At 42.0% G+C, this 21,593-nt stretch overlaps 1 protein-coding gene across 7 annotated transcripts in view; it reads left to right on the top strand.

The window, feature by feature from the left end:
* The window catches only part of LOC147217007 (VPS10 domain-containing receptor SorCS1-like), a 249,876-nt gene that overhangs the window by 119,692 nt on the left and 108,591 nt on the right, over window positions 1-21,593 (top strand). For 6 of the 7 annotated variants that reach the window (XR_015109043.1, XR_015109044.1, XM_086176923.1 and 3 more), the window contains exon 3: window positions 6,562-6,661. Coding sequence is in view for 4 of the 7 variants with exons in the window: in XM_086176923.1 (XP_086033049.1) it covers window positions 6,562-6,661 (100 nt within the window). In the remaining 3 variants the exon portion in view is untranslated. Of the gene's footprint in view, window positions 1-6,561; window positions 6,662-20,767; window positions 20,814-21,593 lie in introns of those variants that run through there. The other variant, XM_086176926.1, reaches the window with a different exon arrangement.

The following is a 21,593-nucleotide window of genomic DNA, read 5'->3' as shown; positions in this document are numbered from 1 at the left end:
CGCATTATTCAGTCAACTTCAAACATTCATCAATCCATCAGTCACATGAGTAAGTTCATATCCTCTTTCACTTCTTCCATAAATCTTGTCTTTGGTTTTCCTCTAGGGGCTCCTGCCTGGCAGTTCCAACCCCAGCATCACTCTACCAAGTGACACAATATGTTGAAAAAATATTTTGATGGAACTTGTTTTGGCAGCTAACAGAGTAAGAGGAATTAAAAGAAAGTCACACAAGAAACACATTCAATGTTTTATTCTAGGCTCAGGGATGCAGATATGTGGCCAGAAAATTAAAACAATCCTTGCAAATATGTAAACCTTTGAATGTTGTTAAGTAACAAAGTAATATTTATCGTGATTTTTATTCCGGTGCAATTTTGCAAATGAATACAAGCACTTTGACACAAGCTCTGATATTAGGTGAATGCATTAGACCTGAAAGTCGAAAACAGCCTTACTGTCAATTTCTCCATATGTACCAGACACGGAGAGGAATCGAGAAGATGTTTCTCTCTATCCCATGGTGTCTGAATTAAAAAGCAGAAGTACAAGCACAAGGACAAAAATCAGTAGGTGCGGTGTGACATAACCAAAGCTAGTTAGCAGAATGGAATGATATTGTCTGTAACTTTTGTTTTGGGGACAGAAATCTGAATTTCACTGTTAACAAAGTTAGGACTGATTTCTTGAATGTACATTTGGTGTCCAGACTGAGGCCTATATGCATCACATTTTAAGAGACATTAAAACCACACATTTGTCAGAAAAATAAATATATAATCATGTTTAATAGAAGTAGACTGAGCCAAATACAATTTTCAAGTAATGGAAACATTTGAATCGAGAAACATATTAGCTCCAGACACAGAGAAGGCAGTTTTAAGACCACAGCCATGAGACCTCCTGAAACTGCAGTCCTGTGATTTTCAATCATTGAGATTTGCAATCACTGAAATTGTAATGCCTCTGAAGGCTTGCCCCTTCATCTCCTTGAACTGTCCCTTTATCCTGGTGGCAGGGTTTGCGTGTCCTGGTGATCCTAGGAGCTATGTTGTTGAGGGCTTTAGGTCCCTTGAAGGGTCACACAAGGCAAACAGGTCAGCAGTGAGGGACCAGACAAAGTGCGGCTCAGAAGACCCCCTATGATGAGGAAGGCTATTGGACTCAGTTTTCACCTGGACGTGGGTCACCAGGGCCCCTGCTCGAGTCACACCCAGGGGCAGGGCTTATTGACGAGTGCCTGGTGGCTGGGCCTGCACCCATAGGGCTCGGTCAGGCATGGCCCAAAAGGACAAAATGGGTCTTACCATTCATAGGAAGGGCCAAGGGGGTCAGGAGGGGCTGGAGTGGAGGACCTTGGTGGTCTCACCCTCGGCTCCAGAAGCTGGTTCTTAGTACATGGAATGTCACCTGTCTGGCAGGGAAGAAACCAGAGCTGGTGTGCAAGGCTGAGATTCTGACTGGCAGTGACTTGCGGTGAGGTTCTGGCTGGTGAGGCACTGACATCATAGCCTATAGCTGAGTAGCTTATTCACCATTTTATTGACAGCAGGTAACGTGTATTGTTTTAAATATCATATCAACAGTCTTTACATACACAAACTGTAGCATAGAAAAAAGCACATTAAAAAAAAAAAAAAAAAAACCTTATCATCTTTTACCTTTTACTTATAAATGAAGTCCATGCGGTGCTGAGCGGTTTTCCTTTACCTTAGCATTGTGGATGCTGATGTTGAGTCTTTGCTGTTCATTCAAAGCCAAATCTATTCTGGACATCCCAAATGTTTTCAGCCCAATTTGACTTTGAATGTGAGTGGCTGACCGCTCATGTTTGATTGTCAGAAGTTGAGAAAAGAATGCAGGAAAAGCAGAAAAGGCGCTCTCTTACTGGACATCCACATAGCCAGCCTTTTTGTGTGCACCACTCCGTTTGAATAGACCGAGTCTTCCGCCTCCTAATCTGAAGCAAATCCATTCCATCCGTCTTCCCTCACTTATTATCTCCTGCTTCGACTGAAAGTCCAGTTTAGAAAATTATTTCTGTTTAGCTATGCAATCCTCCATTTTGGAAATAAAGCCAAGCAAGAGGAAAAAAATACCTGGATGGCTACACTTCACTTGCTAACTGTTTACAGTAGCTAGCTATTGCAAATTCTATTATTCTTTAGCCGAGTAGTAAAAAGGATCCCTTGGATCACCAGTGCCACCTACCATGAGGCCCAGTCACTGCGTGCCTCACTGAGTGTGTCTTTGCTGCCGCTTTACGATTGCTCGGCACGAGAAACACCTTACAGTTGTTGACGAAAAAAATTATACACATCAGCTAAAGTATGGAAATTTAGTTCATATATTATTGCTATCGCCTTTTCTCTTCAGGGGTCGTCATAGCAAATCTACCTTTCCTATCTAACCCTATCCTCTTTATCCTTCTCTCTCACACCAACTGCATTCATATCCTATCGCACGACATCCATCAATCATCTCTTTGGTCTTCCTGCCTGGCAGCTACAATTCCAGCATCCGTCTACCAATATATTCACTATCCGTCCTCAGTACATGAGCGAACCATCTCAGTCTGGCTTCTCTGACCTTCTCTCCAAAACATCTAACATGTGTTGTTCTTCTGATAGACCCATTCGTGATCCTATCCATCCTGGTCACTCCCAAAAAGAACCGCGACATCTTCATCTCTGCAACCTCTAGCTCTGCCTCCTGTCTTTTCGGCAGTGAAACTGTTTCTAGACCGTACATCATTGCTGATCTCACCACTGTCTTGTACACCTTTCCTTTCATTCTGGCCGATAGTCTTCTATCACATACTACCCCTGAAACTCCACACATTACCAAGATAACCTGCCTGAACCTGTCTCTTCACTTCTTTTCCACACTCTCTGTTGCTCTGGACTGTTGACCCCAAGTACCTGAAATCCTCCAACCTCTTGATCTCCACTCCCTGTAGCCCCACTGTAGGTTCCTCTTATTCACACACATATACTCTGTCTTGCTGCGACTAATCTTCATTCCTTTCCTTTCCAGCGCATACCTCCACCTCTCTAGATTTTCCTCTACCTGTTTTCTGCTCTCACTGCAGATCACAAAGTTATCTACAAACATCATGGTCCATGGAGATTCCTGTCTAACCTCATCTGTCAGCCTGTCCATCTCTGGTGCAAACAAAGGGCTCCAAGCTGATCCCTAATGGAGTCCCACCTCCACCTTGAACTTCTCTGTTACCCCTACAGCACCCCGCACCACTGTCTCACAGCTTCACCAGTCTAACATACTTCTCTGCCACTCCAGATTTCCTCATACAATACCAGAGCTCTTCTCTTGGCACCCTGTCATATGCTTTTTCTAGGTCTACAAAAACACAATGCAGCTCCCTCTGGCCTCCTCTGTACTTCTCTATTGGCATTCTCAATGCAAATACTGCATCTGTAGTACTCTGTTTAGGCCTGGAGCAATATGGCTGTTGACAAATGCTGACGTCTGCTCTCAGTCTAGTTACCACTGCTCTCTCCCATAGCTTCATTGTATGGCTCATCAACTCATCAACTTTATCCCCCTATCATTGCCGCAATTCTGCAAATCCCCCTATTATCAAAAATGTGACAACACTCTCACCTACAACTACTTTGCAGTCACTGATCTCTTTCAGGTTACTTGGTCTATACAAGATGTAGTCTCCCTGCGAGCTGCTACCTTTACTCATATAATTTACCCTCTGTTTCTGTTTTTTCTGTGAAAAAGGCGTTCACTATAGCCACGTCCATCCTTTTAGCAAAATCTAGCACCATCTGTTCCTCTGTATTCCCATTTTGTATAACATCACTTTTTCATCCCTTCTATTGCCTTCAACAACATGTCCATGGAAGTGTGCACCAATTACTACCCTCTCATCCCTGGGGATATTCTGCGTCACTTCATCTAACTTATTCCAGAACTTCTTCTCTTCAAATTCAAATCCCATGTGAGAGGCATAGCCACTAACAACATTAAGTATCTCACCTTCAATTTCCAATTTCAGACGCATAAGTCTATCTGGCATTCTTTTTACCTCAAGAATGTTCCTAACAAACTCCTTCTTCAAGATACCTCCTACTCCATTTCTCTTCTTTTCAGTACCATGATATTACAACTTAAAGCCTGCTCCAAAGCTTTTATCCTTATTACCTTTCCCCTGGTTTCCTGGATATACAGTATATCCACCTTCCTTCTCTGCATCATTCGACCAACTCTCTACCTTTTCCTGTTATAGTCCCAATATTCCACTTCTGTCTCTGCTCCCGAAGACGCCTTCCTCCTCTTCTTTGACTTAAAGTAGCCCAGTTTCCATTGTTTCCCTTTAGGTCATCGGTACCAATGGCGGCCGTTGTTAACCCAGGCCTCGACCAATCCGGTATGATCTGATTATTATGGTTGATTCTCATGTTTGGTTTTGGAAAAAGTTTTACGCTGGGTGCCCTTCCTGACACAACCCTTTGCATTTATCCCGGCTTGAGACCGGCTCAGGGAAGTTTCACACAGAAGCATAATTTCAACAAAAAATATTTTTCCCATTACACTGCCATCATAATTTTTCACGAGAATCACCACAGTTGATCCTGTAATATTGAATCCCATGGAAAAATAAACATGGCCTCACATAAGTGTACACATATCATGAAAAAAATGGAGCATGGAAAATGAAACTCCACTGATATTCTCCAAATAGCTCAAAGACTAAGTTTGGGTCAAAAAAAGTTTTATTTCCTTCATATTATTTGTTTGAACTTTGACTTCTGGTATATTCATTCATTCATTCATCATCGATACCACTTATTGTGCACTCAGGGTTACAGGGTGGCTGTGGCCTAACCCAGCTGTCATTGGGCGTGAGGCCCTCTGTTATAGAAGAAAAAGAATGTCCATTTATAAGTAGATATTTTTCAATATGGTCAGTCGGTTGTGATGTGACAACCATGAACACATTACCAAGATGTTATTTTCCTACTTGACCACTATTTGTACCAGCGATATTAAACGATAACACCTCTCTATGTATCTTAGTTTGTGTAAATTGTTAAAAAAAAAAAAAAAAAAAAAAAAAAAAAAATCACCTGTTGGTTGCTATTGTTCTTTACATCCCAATGCTGTCTGGGTAGTGATGTCATGACGTTGACCTTGGTTTGTTCCCATTCATGAAAACATGTCAACGCTGAAGACAGATGTCAAAATGAGCTTAAAAATTAGGATGAAAAGACTGCTTTGTGGACTTACTCGTAAACAGTAGGAAGCTGGCTTGTTGTCAAGTTTCCTCGGCTCTGAGTCATCAAACACTATTGTAGTAGCTGCATTGTACTAGAGAAACACTGGTGTCGCGCCAGGGTTGAAGAATATATAAATAGCAATTCTTCAAGAAACAACAATATTTCATGCTTTTTGAACAACACATTCTAGCATTAGCAAACCAGTAAAGCATATCCATGCGTGTGAATCCTACAAGGTCATTGTAATATGACCCCCTCCAGATAGACCCTTGCAACTGACAAGTCTTTTGGATGTTTTTAGTATGTAATGACAAAGATGAATAGTTTCTACACCTTAAAAGCAATGAACCTTTTTTTTTTAATTTAAATGCATGCAAAATATAAAACAAGTAAATTATTCTGCTAGCATCTCTTTCTCTCTCTCTCTCTGTTTCTCTCCATCTGTCTCACTCTCTCTCTCGCTCTCTCACTACCCTCGATTTTCAATGATAATCAATTCATAACTATTATTTATAATTATTATAATATAATTAACTTCCATGTCTTGTCAGATCCTGATTGAATAAAACCTAAATGTAAAATCTCATTTTATCCAATCACGTTTAGACAATGCATAAATAGAATTGATAATCAGACCAGCTAGAAATGCAGCATGTGAGAAATAAATTCATCTATTTAAAAAAAATAGGTTAGTGAGACAATTGATTTGTACACAAAGCCATAACTAATGGCATTTTTCTTTCATTTCCAATAGTACGTCATAATTGATGTTACCTGGCACAACAATTTCCTTCGGGATTTATAAAGTTGTTCTCATCTCATCATCTCATCTCATGTTATGATTTTGTTCATTCATATTGTAATTTATTCCTTCAAATAGTTAATTTTATTCTCTAATTTCACAGTTTTTGCTCAGTTGTTGTTACAGAATTGCATTCAGTCAGTTAAGACAAATCAAATTGACCTCAATCAAGCAGAATTATCAAACAACTAATAACAGTACTTGATAATGTTTTTTTTTTACATCCTGTTGTTAGGTAGAAGCTAAAACCATTAACCCTCCATTTGAGGACTTCAGATCTGGCTCTATCTCATGTGTGCATTCCACAATGTTCGCTACCATCGCAGTGCTTGAACAGACTTCCAAGATAAACTTCATGTTAAATCAGCAGGGTATCCAAGACTTCCAAGATAAATTCTTGAAGTCATGTCAATGGGATAAACATAAATGACACTTCATTATGTTTGGAGGGGAATAATTGAAACGAGTAATTTATTAATTGTTTATCAGACTTTTCTGATTAAATTTCAGGTCAACCGATTATGGAGCCACATACCAGAAGTTGAATGACAAAGTGGGAGTAAAGACAATCCTCAGTTATTTGTATGTGAGCCCAAACAACAAAAGAAAGGTAAGACTATTCATCTTATAGTGACTTCTAGTGTGAAAATGTGCCTTTCTTTTCAAACTTACTACTTTTCTTCTGTTCTTGACTGTATCTATAAGACCCATTATACAGTATTAAATTTAATGATATCAACCTGGAAAGTAAAAACCACACAGAGTAGAATGTTATTATGAATATACTGTGCCTGTCAAAATTTAATTTTATTGAATATATTTATAGAATACGATCAATTATAGTCACACAATTCTAATAAGGGTGAATTTCCAAGTTAATGATGTTTTATAATGAGAAAGGAAGGCAGTGTGCCACTCCCACAGAGCCCTCTTGTCTGCTTAGAGGGGTCATCGAAATTGGGATGACCTTGAGGTTATTGAATCCTTCATGGGGTTTTTTGATGGTGTTATCATTGCAAAATGAATGTGTGGTCTTGCTTTGAAATGGCAACAGTTTTATTTAAGTGGCAGTGGAAAATAGCTCTAATATTACATTCAGTTACCTTTTATTGGCCAAGAAAGTGGGGAAAAATACAAGGAATTTGAATGTAGAATTTCAATTTTTGTTCATGTTATATGAAAGGAAATACAGCTAGAAACAATCTTAACATTGATGTTTTGATTTGTATCTGAATTCTCCGATGGACAGCAAAGTAGTTTGGATTCTAGAATTTGGTAGAATGTAGGTTGCCACATTTGATACAATTAATTTTTGATAATAAGAAAGCTAATTGCTTTTCATATCTTGTAAATTGTTTTTCATTTCTTTTTTTTTTTTAATTTTCATTCTTCTCTAAAACTGATATTAAATTTAGAGGCACATTGATGTGTTTTCAACAATAAAGCAGTGTCTTCCTGGAGTTCAACGTAAATATATTTTATGTAACTTATTAACAATTTGGGTGCTTCAAATTGCCAGCTTCAAATTAATGTTACATGCAGCTAGTGTAGGTTGTTTTTAATTGTGTCAAGTAGTAATATTTGCTATAATTTTTAACATTTACAATATAAAGGTTGTAAGAAATTAATATTACAAGAAAAAAGGTGATAGGGCAGTAATTTTTCTACCTCTTGTATTGATCTTGGAAATACATATGGTACAAATTAAATCTAGATATTGACAACTGCTTATTGTGTTTATTAATAAGTATTTTGAAACAAATGAATATCGTGTCTTGCAGACAAACATCCACATAATTTGACTTTGCATTCCATTTTGACTTGGAAATTTTGTTTCTTATAAGTCCAAATTAGATTTTGTGTTTTTCCTAGAATAATCCCACAATGAAACCAAGCAAAGTGGAGACCGAGTGTAATTATAGTCTATGTTTTGAAGTAGAACTTAGAGATGAGCTTGAAAAATATGAATAGAAATACAAGCACAACTGTAGATGGAACAGCTAGTAATACCCTAATCAGAATCAGAAATATATAGATATGTGTGTGTGTGTGTGTGTGATGTGCGTGTGTGTGTGTGTGTGTGTGTGTGTGTGTGTGTGTGTGCGTGTGTGTGTGTGTGTGTGTGTGTGTGTGTGTGTCTGTACGATATATATACACATACACATGTACATGCACACACATACACATGTAAATATAACATATATGACTGCTGCCATTGTACATAAATTACATTTACTGTCCTACTGCATTTTTTATTTCTATTTCTGCAGTGGCACCACTGGCCCTTTCAAATGAATGAGGTGAGGTCAGTAAATCAGTCAGTAAAAGGCCAATAAATAGCCCATCTATTTATTTCACAGGCATCTTTTTCTACTTCAGTTAAAGTCAGTGGTTAGTAGTCCTATCTCATAGCAAAAGGCCCCTGGTTTGATTTTGACCGGGACCTTTCTTTGTGAAGCTTGCATGCAGCATCCCAATGCATAAATGGCTTCTCCTCATGCCCTTCTCTGCTCAAATTGAAGAAATGTGTAATTGATACAAAATTGTTCAAGCTAATGAGTGGGTGATTGGTCATATGTCTATGAAGAAGGTTGTACCACTGCCTTTCACCCAATCTCAGTTGAGATTAGCACCAGCACCCCAATGACTTATCAAAAAGATACACAGTAAATATAATGATAGCATTAAATAAGTTATTTTAATACATGCCTGTATCACAGAGGAAAATAAGTATGGGAACATAAAATGGCACTTTGATGACACTAGTGAAATACCCGCACATGAAAAAAAGGAAACGTGCCTCAGAATATACCCCATCAAGGTACTTCACATTTTACAACACTTGTTTTGAGAAAGAATAAAAGGTATTAATTTCATCAATACTTCAGAAAGATAATTGAATCTAATTCAGTAAAGAACACCTTGTCATACTTATACTCACTTCCTAAGAAGAGGTAGAGAAAAAGAAGAAGTGCATGAGAGCCGAAGCTCTTCCCTGGTTGAGTCTATACATATTTTAGAATGTTGATTAGACATTTGAGGTCTTTCTGAGGATGCTCTGAATCTCTGTTGCCTGTATCTAGTTGTTGTTTACAACACTCAATAAGTACGAAGACAGAATCTTCTATAAGTATCTGGAGGATCTGTAACAGAAGACCACGACAATGGAGAGGATTCATGCTTCCAAACCTGACTGCATCGCTAAACGGGTGGTGGAGCTTTGATAGACCCAGTTACAATTATCCAACTCTATGAGCCCTGTGAGTCATTCCTCTCCATATTTCGGGTCACCTTCCTCCTGCAATGGAATCCTCTTGTAGTGTTCTCTGCCACTGGAGATGCAGCACACAAGGTTCCCGAAAGAATGTGCCAAGATATCATAATTCATCTCTCTGCTCAACGAAAGGGAGTGTCAGTGAGCAAGGAGCATTCAGCGATATGGGAACCTTGTCTTGAAGTTAGTGGAACTCTTCATCGAACATTTTAGAGGTCTTTTGCTGGCCCCATGAAGCCCCAGGTAAGTGCATTGCATTGCAAAGACATTAACTACCTGGACAGCTCTGGTGTCGGCATGGATCACCACACAATTGAACCAGTAGTAAGCTGTACTTTCTGGGATTTTACAACTTTTACCATCTGTTTATTGAGAATTAAAGTGGGGTCAGCACCCCAGTGTCACCCCTGGTCTAAAATAGACCCAAGGCCCGAGCTTGGACCTCAGAGACAAACACTACGCTCGACTTCCTGAAACAGGCCATCACCACTGCCTCTATGCTGCGATTACCAGACCTGTTGCAGTTGTTCGTTGTAGACATGGATTGGCAGATCATTATTAGTGTGGGGGACAGCAAGCTATTGGCTATTAAACTGGCGCTATAAGAATGGGGCCACACACCCGTTCATTGTCCTCAAAGATCACAAGAACCTAGAATCAGGAAAACACTTTATTTGTCCCCAAGGGGCAATTGGGGGGGCACACAGGGTAGCAGCATGAAATTGTAAAGATTCAATTAATATATGGATGAGCATATAAAAATAGACAAAATAAAATATAGACAAGAGTAAATTAAAAAAGAGGTAGATAAAAATAAAGTAAAATTAAATGTGGGTTTACTTATGTGCAAGTAAAAGGTGGCTGATCTGAGAGGAGCCAATCCAATGACAGGTACAAAGTCTGGGATACATTTTGAAGGATTCTTCTAGCTGTTTTTATGGTTTGACGGTTGTGGAAGTGGGAGAGAGGTCTGAAGGGTTGGCCAAATACTTTGGTGCATACCAAGGTGATGCAGGTGATTCCTGTTATGTTGGGTGATGGAGTCGAACCAGCAGATGAAGGAGAAAGTCATTACATTCTCAATGGAGAAGTAATGGAACATGGTTAGGATTGTGCTGCTAACATCAAATGACCTCAACTTTCTGAGCAAGTTCTGCCGCTGGTAACATTTCCTGATGATCTCCTCTGTGTTGGAGGAGAACTTCAGGGGGTTGTCAAAGACAGTGCCCAGGTATCTATACTTCTTCACTGTTTCTTCTGGCTCCCCCTATATTGTGGTGGCGAATGCCTCTGCCAGTTGCCTCTGACTGCTGGAGAACGTGATAGCCATGCCCTAGGTCTTGCTTACATTCGGCTTCAGGCAGGAGGCTTTGCACTAGGGCGGAAAGTCCTGGAACGTTGAACCATGGTTGTGCGAGGGACCAGACAAGAGGACAGTGTCATCGGCAAACTTCACCTGGTGGCAGTCTCGTAGGGTGGACCTGCAGTCCTCTGCGTAGAGGACGAAAGGTGCAGGGGAGACAGGATGCAGCCTGGTGAAGAGGGAGTCAGATAGGATGTAATTCCCCACCACCCTCTGGGATCTGTTGGTGAGACAGCTGATGATCAATTGGATGAATTGGTGGTTGTGGTGGAAATGGGTCATCAGATTATCCGCCAGTATGTAGGTTTGCAGTGTATTGAAGATTGAGGAAAATGCAAAGTCAGCTGAAAGGAGCCTGGTTGTGATATGGGGGGGTTTGAGGTGTCTATGTATGGAGTTAGTGAGGAAGATGCAACCACCATCCAACCTCCTGCAAGCTCTGTAGGCCAATTAGAGAGGAATAACCAGGGGTTCAGTTACTCCAGTTATCTATACTACGGATGTGATGTGAGTTTTTACAATTCTCTCCAAAGCCTTCATAACCAGGGAGGTGAGAGCCATTGGCTTAAGGACATAGGGGTTTCGTTTTTTGGAATGGGAATCCCTGTTGAGTGTTTTCACACCTCGGGCATTATGCTGCAGGACAGGGAGCTATGGAAAAGGAGATGGAAAACTTCCCCCAGCTCATCGGCACAATGTTTCAGGATATGTCCGCAGATACTGTCTGAACCAGGCACTGTGGAGGCTCTAGTTCTCCTAAGGCAGGGGTGGGCAAACGTTTTGGCTCAGGGGCCACATTGATTTTTAAAATTTGACAGACGGGCCAGGTCAGCACAAGATACGATACATATATAAAAAAACACATTCGTTAACAGTATATATCAGACTCGTCTGACATTTGTCTGAACATTGTCTGGCAGTTGCTTTGAAAATAAAACCGGCTTGGTTTGGAAGGCTCTGACATTTGCTTGCATTTCATGCACAAACCAGTTCTTCCCTTGTAGCTTCATGTCAAGCTCATCTATGTGTGTCAGTTTGTCTACAGTAAAGGCTACATCACAAATCCAATCTGTGTCATTCAACTCAGGAAAATTCTCAAGTAGCTAAAACAATGAAATAATCTCTTGTTTGAGCTCCCACATTCATTGATCCAATCATTCAATCATTCACGTCAAGTATGAATTCTGTACCAATCTTTGGCAGGCCGGATTAAAAAGATAAATGTGCCGAATGTTATCTGTAGACCGTAGTTTGCCCACCCCTGTCCTAAGTTCTCTCATCACCTCTTCAGAGTTGACGGCCAGGGCGGGATAGTCTAGTTTGAAACTGGAGACTAAGATCTCTCACTGGGATCTGTTGTTACTATCTGTTTGGTTGCTCCCGGTGATTTGAATGGACGACAACTTCTACTTTCTATTTATTAGAAATTATAACTGGGATTGACACCCCAGTGTCATCCCTGCTCGAAAATAGACACAAGGCCCAAGCTTGGACCTCAGAGGTGAACACTACGCTTGACTCCCTGAAACAGGACTTCACTGCTCATTATTCTTGGATACTTCAAAAGAATTTCCAAAGCACAGATAGCATGTCAAGTCTCCAAACAGGGACACAAACACTGCTGCACAATTTCAAATAAAAATCTGCTAAGCCTGGTGAAGACTGTGAGATGACAACTGAAGGATAGCTGGAACTAGAAGCCTGCTCTGACTGCACTAACAGAAGTTTTTTTTGAGGCTGGAACAAAGACACCATTATTTCCTGACAGTTGTTGACAGGCTGTTGTTCCAACAGACCACTCATAAGAAAGTGCCTGATGCCGCCACAGTATCGAAGACAGTCCTCTGGAGAGTCTCCTGCCCTCCAAAGGACCTGTGTCTCTTCAACATGTAGGCCCCTCTGACCTTTCTTTTTGGGCGCATTAGTGTTTTGTGACCAGTACAGTTTGCTGTTCAGGTACCCAGGTGCTGATAAGATACATCTTTCCAACTGTGTTTGACAGGAGGCAGTTCTCAAGGCACAATCCACAAAGTCTTGTATCATTTCTCTGTATTCCCTGTCATAATCATCCTTGATGAGTCCAATGACAGCAGACTTATCAAAGAACTTCTCCAGGTGGCAGTTGTTAGAACTGCCCATGACGTTCACAGTGTACAGGGTGAATTGGAAAGGAGCCACGACAATTCCCCAAGGAGTCTTGGTGCTGCAGACCACCACGTCTGAGACACAGTTCTTTGACCTCTCATACTGTCATAATCTCCCATAATCCATCCCACAATGCTGCTTGCTCTGCAGTGATGATGATGCCCCTTTTAGCAAAGAACTCCCCCAACTGTAAGTCTGTAATAACTTCCATAACTCCTTCAAGTCCTGATCAGCTCTCTTGAATTGTCAGAATAGATGACTGCATAACCATCTCCTCCTGATGAATCTTTGCAGTGCTAATAGGGATGTGTGCATACACTGATCCAAGATAAAGTGGACGGTGCTGGTCACATAGCAAGTAAATAGAGAGATCTAACCTTTCACAGAGAGATTCGTCTTTACATAGAGTGGAGCTGCAAAATCCACCGCTGTGATCTCAAAGGGTCCGGATTCAGTTATTCTGTCTTTACAGTCGAAAAAGTTGCAGATATTTGTCGTTCAGCTCTTGCCTTTACTCTCATGCAGACTGTACATCTGGTCTAAATGAATGCATGAATAATCCAGAATATTTATCTGAGAGGAACATCACATGTTAGATGTTTTGGAGAGAAGGTCAGAGAAGCCAGACTGAGATGGCTCAGTCATGTACAAAGGAGGTGTAGTGAATATATTGGTTGACGGACGCTGGAATTTGTCTCAAGGAAGACCAAAGAGAAGATTTATGGATGTACTGAGAGGATGTGAAGGTAGTTGGTGTGAGAGAGGAGGATACAGAGGATAAAGTTAGATGGAGAGAGTTGATTCACTGTGCCAACCCCTGAAGAGAAAAGCAGAAAGGAGAAGAAGAATCTGTTGGTAGTGCAAGTAAAACATTGAGTACAGCTTGATGTGCAACTCAGAAAGTACAGGTGCAACGGTGAGTACAGTTTAAAAGGCAGTAGTTCCATGTGCAGTGCTACACTTAAAGTACAGAAAAGAAGAATTACTGTCAGCTGTTTAGGAGTGTGATTGCAGTCAGGTAGAACAAGTTCTTCATTCCTGCCGTTCTACATTTAACATTCCTGTATATCTGGCCAGAGGGTAGGAGTATGAACTATCCATGTTGAGGGTGGGTGTGGTCCTTGGCATTGGAGGCAGCTCTCCTGTCGACTCTGCGGTGGTAGATGCTCTGCAGAGAGGGCAGTGGGGCACTGGTGATCTTCTCTGCAGTCATTACCACTCACTGCAGCCGTCTGCAATCCAGAGCAGTGGAGCTACCGTACCACATGGTGATGCTGCTGGTCAGGATGCTCTCAACAATGAACTTGTAGAAGTTTGCCACCTCCATCCTGTAGGCCGTTTAATCTCAACTGGTGACGCATCCTATCACTGTGGTGTCGTCCTGAACTTCGGGATGATGTTGTCCTCATGGGAAGCGACACAGTCATTGGTGAACAGGGTGTAGAGGATGGGCCTGAGGACACATCCATGAGGAGTGCCCCCGTTAGTGATGATGCTGACCTATTACCTATGCCGACAGACTGGGTTCTGTCAGTCAGGGAGTCCAGGAGCCAGTCACAGAACGCGGGGTGCAGGCTATTTGTGTTGAATGTGTTGAATGCAGAGCTGTAGTCCACACATCTTGATGAAGGAGTCTTTCTAGATGGGAGAGGGAGTAGTGGTAGTGAGGTCCGCAAGCTGTGCTGGTTGAAGTTGCCAGCTGCAATCATGGCATCAGGGTGTGTTCTGTGGGTCTCTGGAGCCTCTCAAAGTCATTTTGAGTCTCACTTTGGAGTACTTATACTTTCCAGTGAGGGTTGTGATAGGCAGCTCCAGGACCCCTTTGTCATAGAGGCTGGTATTAGTCAGACAGTGCGGGACACCGAGCCACTTTTCACATATGAAGACATGGTTTCCACAGTTGTTATTGGCAACTCATAGACAGTGAGTGGTCACATTGGCAGAGGGAGAAGTCCAAATTTTAGGCACTACAGTTTGAGATTCCTTGCAGTAGGGTCCTGTGATATTTTTCGAGTAAACTGGTGATGTCCTGCCTTATTTACTGCACTTGATCTTTGTCCCTGATGTTTGTGTGATAATATTTACACAGGCTTTTGACAGGTTGCTCACATGCTATTGGTATTGGGTTATCACCAATGCAGAACTTCACATCTTTAAGCTTTCCCTTGACTTGTTCTGCTTCACTTTCCTCCGGGCCTACTTGATGTTCTCCTGCAGTTTTGCAAGTCGCCGTCTGGTTCATGATGCAGTAGTGGTTATGCAATCCATGTATGCCTTGGATAGGTGGAGGGTGGATCCTGTTCTTGGTTCACTCACCCCCAACAACCCATCTTGAGTTCCTGATGATGACCTCCATGGCCATTGTGAAGGCCAGAGGTGAGATTGTATAGCCTGCCATGATGTCCACCGCTATACGTTGTCGTGATATTATAAAATTAGCTGTTCTGAAGCAGGTCTTCGAAGTAGGCTTTTACTGGGCCAAACATCATGGGAGCCAAAAAGAATCATAAGAACAATTAATCATGGGAAACATTGTCTTTTGATCCAAAAGCAGAATTGAATTCAGCCAGACTGCTAACAATTACAAAATGACTTTAGACGGGATTTATTATTAGCAACTCTCAATAAATAGAACCAATCAATAATAATCCTAAATCAAATCAGCTGTCAATATATCCAGGATATTTTACTAGTTACAAATTAGAAAGTTACAACAGAGTTGTAATCTCCTAGAGTCGGAACCGGAAAATGAACATTGTTGCAACCCATGACAACCTATACTCCCTTCTCCCCTCATGTAAGAGGTGAAGATCACTATATGCCACTACTACCATATATAGGAACAGCCTTTTCCCCCCAAGCCATCACTCTGCTTGACACATAAAGCCCCTGCAACACATTACTTACTAAATCATAAACTAACAATAACATCTATACTTGGTCATTACTTCCTCTTTACGGATTTTACCACAATTAATCTGATTCATATATAACAAATTCACTTCTACTTATTTGTTCTTCGAAGGTTAACAGTGAATTGTTTCATCCAAATATGCCCAGAGATACACTTGTCATGATGGGCTTATGGTAAATTAAGTTTGCTGTCTTTGGGTGACAGCATTCGACAAAGTTCATTGTGAAGATTTCTGTGAGGAATCCTTTTCATTTACTTTTATTTAGAACCAAAATAAAAAGAAAATCAAACAGAGAAAATGCTGACCCACAGCTCATGTCAATAGGGGCACCATTACCTTTAATATAGAAGGGTGGGGTTTGTCTTAAGACTTAGTAACTGAAACCATAATGCTACAATACAGTGTAATATGTATGTGTCTACAGAGGTCCTCAGCTGTCCAGGTCATGGTTAATTGTCATAATTATGTATATTACTGTATATTAATGTATATTACTTCCGGCGCTGTCTCGGGCGGCTGCCTGCCAGAGTTTCTCTTCACCTTAGTGTCTCTTTTTCATAAATTCTCTACTTCTATTTTTCTATTACTTCTTCTTGCTTTAGTAACTATTAAGTTAATTGAATTTACCAAAACAAGAGATGTTGCTCAATTCGATATTTCTTGTTTTCGCGGTGCTTGGAGCACTTTTTTCGAGCCACATCCCGGTCCTGGCGGAGCAGCGCAACGGCTCCATTGTTTACACCTGGGATCAGCTGATGGAGCTGAGATGCAGCGACGGAATGGGGGAAAGGCACGAAATCCCTAAGGAGCTACGGAGGAAATACCGGGGCTGCCGAGCGGGGAGGAGACGGGAGCTGAGGAAGAGGAGATACAGACCGTATCTCCCCTCCATTGTGATGGGAAACGTGAGATCGCTGGGCAACAAGTTGGAGGAGTTAACAGCACTCACACGGAGCGACAGTGTGTTTCGTGAGGCCTCGGTGTTGTGCTTCACAGAGACTTGGTTAAACAGCAACATACTCTGTGGTGAGTTTACCCGGCTTTCAGTTGGTGCGAGGGGACCGGACTTGTGCCGACAGCGGCAAGAGGAAAGGAGGAGGTGTCGCTGTGTTTGTGAACAACAAGTGGTGCAACCCCGGACACGTTACGGTAAAGGAGCGTGTGTGCAGCCCGGACATCGAACTGTTGGCAGTGAGCCTCCGGCCGTACTATCTGCCCAGAGAGTTTTCCCACGCCATCATCTTAACGGTTTACATCCCACCGTCTGCCGTTGCACCGCGGGCTAATGACGTCATCAGCTCAACGGTCGCAAGACTCCAGACCCAGCACCCCAGTGCCTTCATAGCCATCTCTGGGGATTTCAACCACGCCACATTGTCATCTTCTCTGCCCACATTCAAACAGTTTGTAGACTGCAAGACAAGAGACAATGAAACCCTGGACCTGCTGTATGCAAACGCTAAGGACGCATACAACTGCACAGCTCTCCCTGTCCTGGGCAGGGCAGACCACAACCTGGTCCATCTAAAGCCTCGCTATGTGCCTGAAGTCCAGCGGCAACCTGTGATCACCAGAACTGTCCGAAGTTGGTCTCAGGAGGCAGAACTGACTCTTCAGGGATGCTTTGAGACGACTGACTGGGATGTGCTCTGTGAAGACCAGGGCGAGGACATTGAAAAACTCTCTGCCTGCATTACGGACTATGTGAACTTCTGCACGAACAACATCATCCCCACCAAGACAGTGCATTGTTTCACTAATAACAAACCCTGGGTGACTAAAGACATTAAGGCCATGCTGAACAGGAAGAAGGCGGCATTCAGGAGTGGAGACAAAGAGGAGCTGAGGAAGGTGCAGACTGAGCTGAGGGAGAAGATTGCAGAGGGCAAGGACAGTTATAGAAGGAGCTGGAGAGCAAACTCCAGCAGAACAACATGAGGGAGGTGTGGAGTGGGTTGAAAACCATCACTGGCCATGGAAAACAAGGAAGCCAGATGATGGTTGGAGACATGCACGTGGCCAATGAATTAAACCTGTTTTTCAACAGGTTTGATGAAGAAGCCTCTGTCCACCCTCCCCCCAGCTCCGCTCAGGACTTTCCTCCCCCTGTGCCCTCACCCCTCACCTCTAAGACTGTTCCCCCTAGCTCATGCACCTCTTCTGCTTCCCTGGACGATGTCTCGTCAACACCTCAGCCCTCCTGACCCCCAACGGGACTCTCTCCACCCCCTCCTGTCACCTTCACCGCTGAGGAGGTGAGGAGAGAGTTCAGTTGCCTTCAACCCAGGAAAGCCGCTGGCCCTGACGGACTGAGCCCCAGAGTGCTGAAAGGATGTGCCTCTCAGCTGTGTGGGATCTTCACATACCTCTTTAACCTGAGCCTGATCCAGATGGTTGTCCCTGACCAGTGGAAAACCTCATGTCTGGTCCCAGTGCCCAAGAAGAGGAATCCCAGCACACACAGCGACTACAGACCAGTGGCCCTGACATCACACGTCATGAAGTCGCTGGAGAGGCTCGTCCTGAGGCACCTTCGTAATGTTGTCGGACCTTCACTGGACCCCCTGCAGTTCGCTTACCAGCCCCGGATTGGTGTGGAAGACGCCATCATCTATCTGCTGCACAGAGTATACACCCACCTTGAGGAGGCAGGAAGCATTGTGAGAGTCATGTTCTTTGACTTCTCCAGTGCTTTCAACACCATTCGACCTGCCCTGCTGAACAGGAAGCTCCTGGACATGCAGGTGGATGCTCCACTCGCGGCCTGGATCAACAACTACCTCACAGGTCGGCCGCAGTACGTGAGGCTGGGAAACATCACGTCGGACACCATTGTGAGCAGCACGGGGGCTCCACAGGGGACGGTCCTGTCTCCCTTCCTGTTCACGCTCTACACCTCGGACTTCAGGTTCTCCTCGCAGTCCTGCCACCTGCAGAAATTCTCAGATGACTCTGCCATCGTGGGCTGCATCAACGGAGGCAAGGAGGAGGAGTACAGGATCGTGGTGGACAGGTTTGTGGAGTGGTGTGGACTGAACCACCTGCAGCTCAATGTGTCTAAGACAAAGGAGCTGGTGATGGATTTCAGGAAACAAAGGACCCACCTGAATCTGGTCACCATCAGGGGTACTGAAGTGGACATTGTGGACACCTATAAATACCTGGGTGTCCACTTGGACAATAACCTGGACTGGACTTTTAACACTAATGCTATAATCAAGAAGGGTCAGAGCCGTCTGTTTTTCCTCAGGAGGCTCAGATCTTTCAACGTCTGCAGGACCATGCTGCAGATGTTCTACCACTCGGTGGTGTCCAGCGCCATCTTCTATGCTGTTGTGTGCTGGGGCAGCAGGCTCAAGACACCTGACACCAACAGACTCAACAAGCTCATCAGGAGAGCTGGATCCGTCCTGGGAGTGGAGATGGAGTCTGTTGTGCAGGTTTCAGAGAGGAAGATGATGAGGAAGCTCCTCAGAATCATGGACAATATCCATCACCCCCTGCATGCCACGTTGATGTCCTGTCGGAGCTCTTTCAGTCGTAGACTGATACCACCAAAGAGCTCCACTGAACGCCACAGGAGGTCTTTCCTACCTGAGGCTATCAGACTTTTATATTTCATATATTTCTTATTCTTCCTCCTTTCCACTATTATCTATTACTGTTATGTTTTTACTTGAAACTGGCACAACAATTTCCTTCGGGATTAATAAAGTTGTTCTCATCTCATCTCATCTCATAAATCTTATTGTTGTAACTGGACTTGATTTCTTCTGTTGAAGATGTTTCACCTCTCAGATGTTGGAAGTGCTTACATGATTGAGAAAAAGCCACCTTATGTCAAACCTTGAATTTAAACAAATTGACTTATCAAGAGCTCTGACCACTTAAAACATCTTGAGACAGCCATACCTTTAGGAGCCATCAGTGAATATAAGTCTTGTTCAAGTACAGTTCCAGAGACTCCAGAGGACCCAGGGATTCAACTTGAAACCTCCCAGTTACCAGCTGATTAACTCTACTTCAATTGAAAAAGCATGCTCGGCAACTGTTGAGAGTTTTAAACACACACGAGCATGATTTATAAATTAGATCAATATATATTACCATTTTTGTTCCATTATTTAAAAAAATCAATAACTTCATACCCCTATATATATATATAATGTACATTTGGAAAACCCCTGCCTGTGTTTTTCCAAAACTAGCATTGTTGATTGACATGCACAATATCAACTGAAAACACACTGAGTGGGGTTCTTTTTCTGAGGTAAATATTCTGGTTCCTGCCAAAATGTAGCAGGCCATACTAAAACTAGGAGTGGTGAAATAAATATTCGGTTACATTAAAGAGATGTTTTTTCATCAATTTTTATGTACCCACGATGAAATAAAACAATATACACAGTGAAAATGTTCTGTAATAGCATCATCATTCCTTATTTTGGTCATTTTCAGTCTTTGGCTTGTTTTGTGTTCGGCTGTTTATGCTCTTTTTTTTGTACCGTGGTTTGTGGAAGTATATCATGTTTTTCTGCAAATAGAATATGACACCTAATCTATTTGTGGTTGATCTATTTTCATGGTTGATTTGTTTCACTTTTTAAGGTATTTTCACAGTTTTGCACTGTAATTTATTTATTTTTACATTGGTTCATGCATGATACATTTTGGTTTGTCCATCTTTGTTCTTTATTTTTAGGAAATTTTAAGTGTCCTGTTCAAGTAAAACATATATGACTTTAACAGACACAACCAGCAATTTTTTTATATCCTATAATTAGACCTGATTTGGATTTGGAATGCACCCTTCCAACGATTATAGCTAAATTATTTAATGATATCCAACATGTGCACACATATAGTAAATTTGAACCACGCAGTTTTCTAGCAATGCTGGCTCTTTATCAGTGTCGCCCCCGTCACAATGTCACGTGACCACTGCTGGTGGTAGACAAAAGCCCCTCTCTTCATCTGGTTAGGACGTGCATCAGGGCTCTGTGGCTGCAGGGGATAGAGGGAAGACAATAGTGGAGGGCAGCAGAAGAGAGAGAAAATAAAATGAGTGAGTATAAAACAGTGGCGACATAAGGAGAAAATTAACCATAAAAAGGTGGATGGGTGAAGGTTGATGGATTGTTGTGAGATAAAAAACATTGATATCATAGCAATAACACCAATTTTCAGCTTATGGCTTCATCATGACAACTGTACATGAGGAAAAACATTTTTGCTGCACATTAAGGAAAATTATTTTAGTTCCCAGCCTGGGATTTAATTTGAAAGCACTTTAGTGAAGCAAATGGATGGAGATGGTTTGTTATAAAAAACAAAGAGAATACCATCAGACTAGCCTATTCAAAAAAAAAAAAAAAATTGGTTCTAATTGATCCCAAATATGAAAGTCTGTTGAAGCATTTGAGTGAAAAGCAGATGCTTCCTCTGCTATTTTATTATGGCCCTTTAAAATATGTATTTTTTTTATTTATTTTTTTTTATAATAGTTTCTTTTCACATGAATGTCTTGACTAAATCAAAAATTACCATGCTGTGGTCTTTCCAGCCAAAACCCTCTTTGTTTTGTAGATGTTTGTGTGTGTGTGTGTGTGTGTGTGTGTGTGTGTGTGTGTGTGTGTGTGTGTGTGTGTGTGTGTGTGTGTGTGTGTGTGTGATCAAACACAATTTTAGTCTCTGACTACAACAAACAGGTAGGTGGAATATGATTGTGAATCAGATGAAAACTCTCCCACTGTCAAGAAACAATCATTAATTTTATCACTTTCAGATACAAACTTTGGCTTAAAAAATTGACTATAGTTTTTCATATGATGAAGCTACCTCAAGC

This window comes from Fistularia commersonii, chromosome 29 (assembly GCF_037954325.1).
Source record: "Fistularia commersonii isolate RoL2024-O1a breed Wild chromosome 29, RoL_Fcom_v1.0, whole genome shotgun sequence".
Lineage (NCBI taxonomy): Eukaryota > Metazoa > Chordata > Actinopteri > Syngnathiformes > Fistulariidae > Fistularia > Fistularia commersonii.
This window is presented reverse-complemented; position numbering and strand designations above follow the sequence as displayed.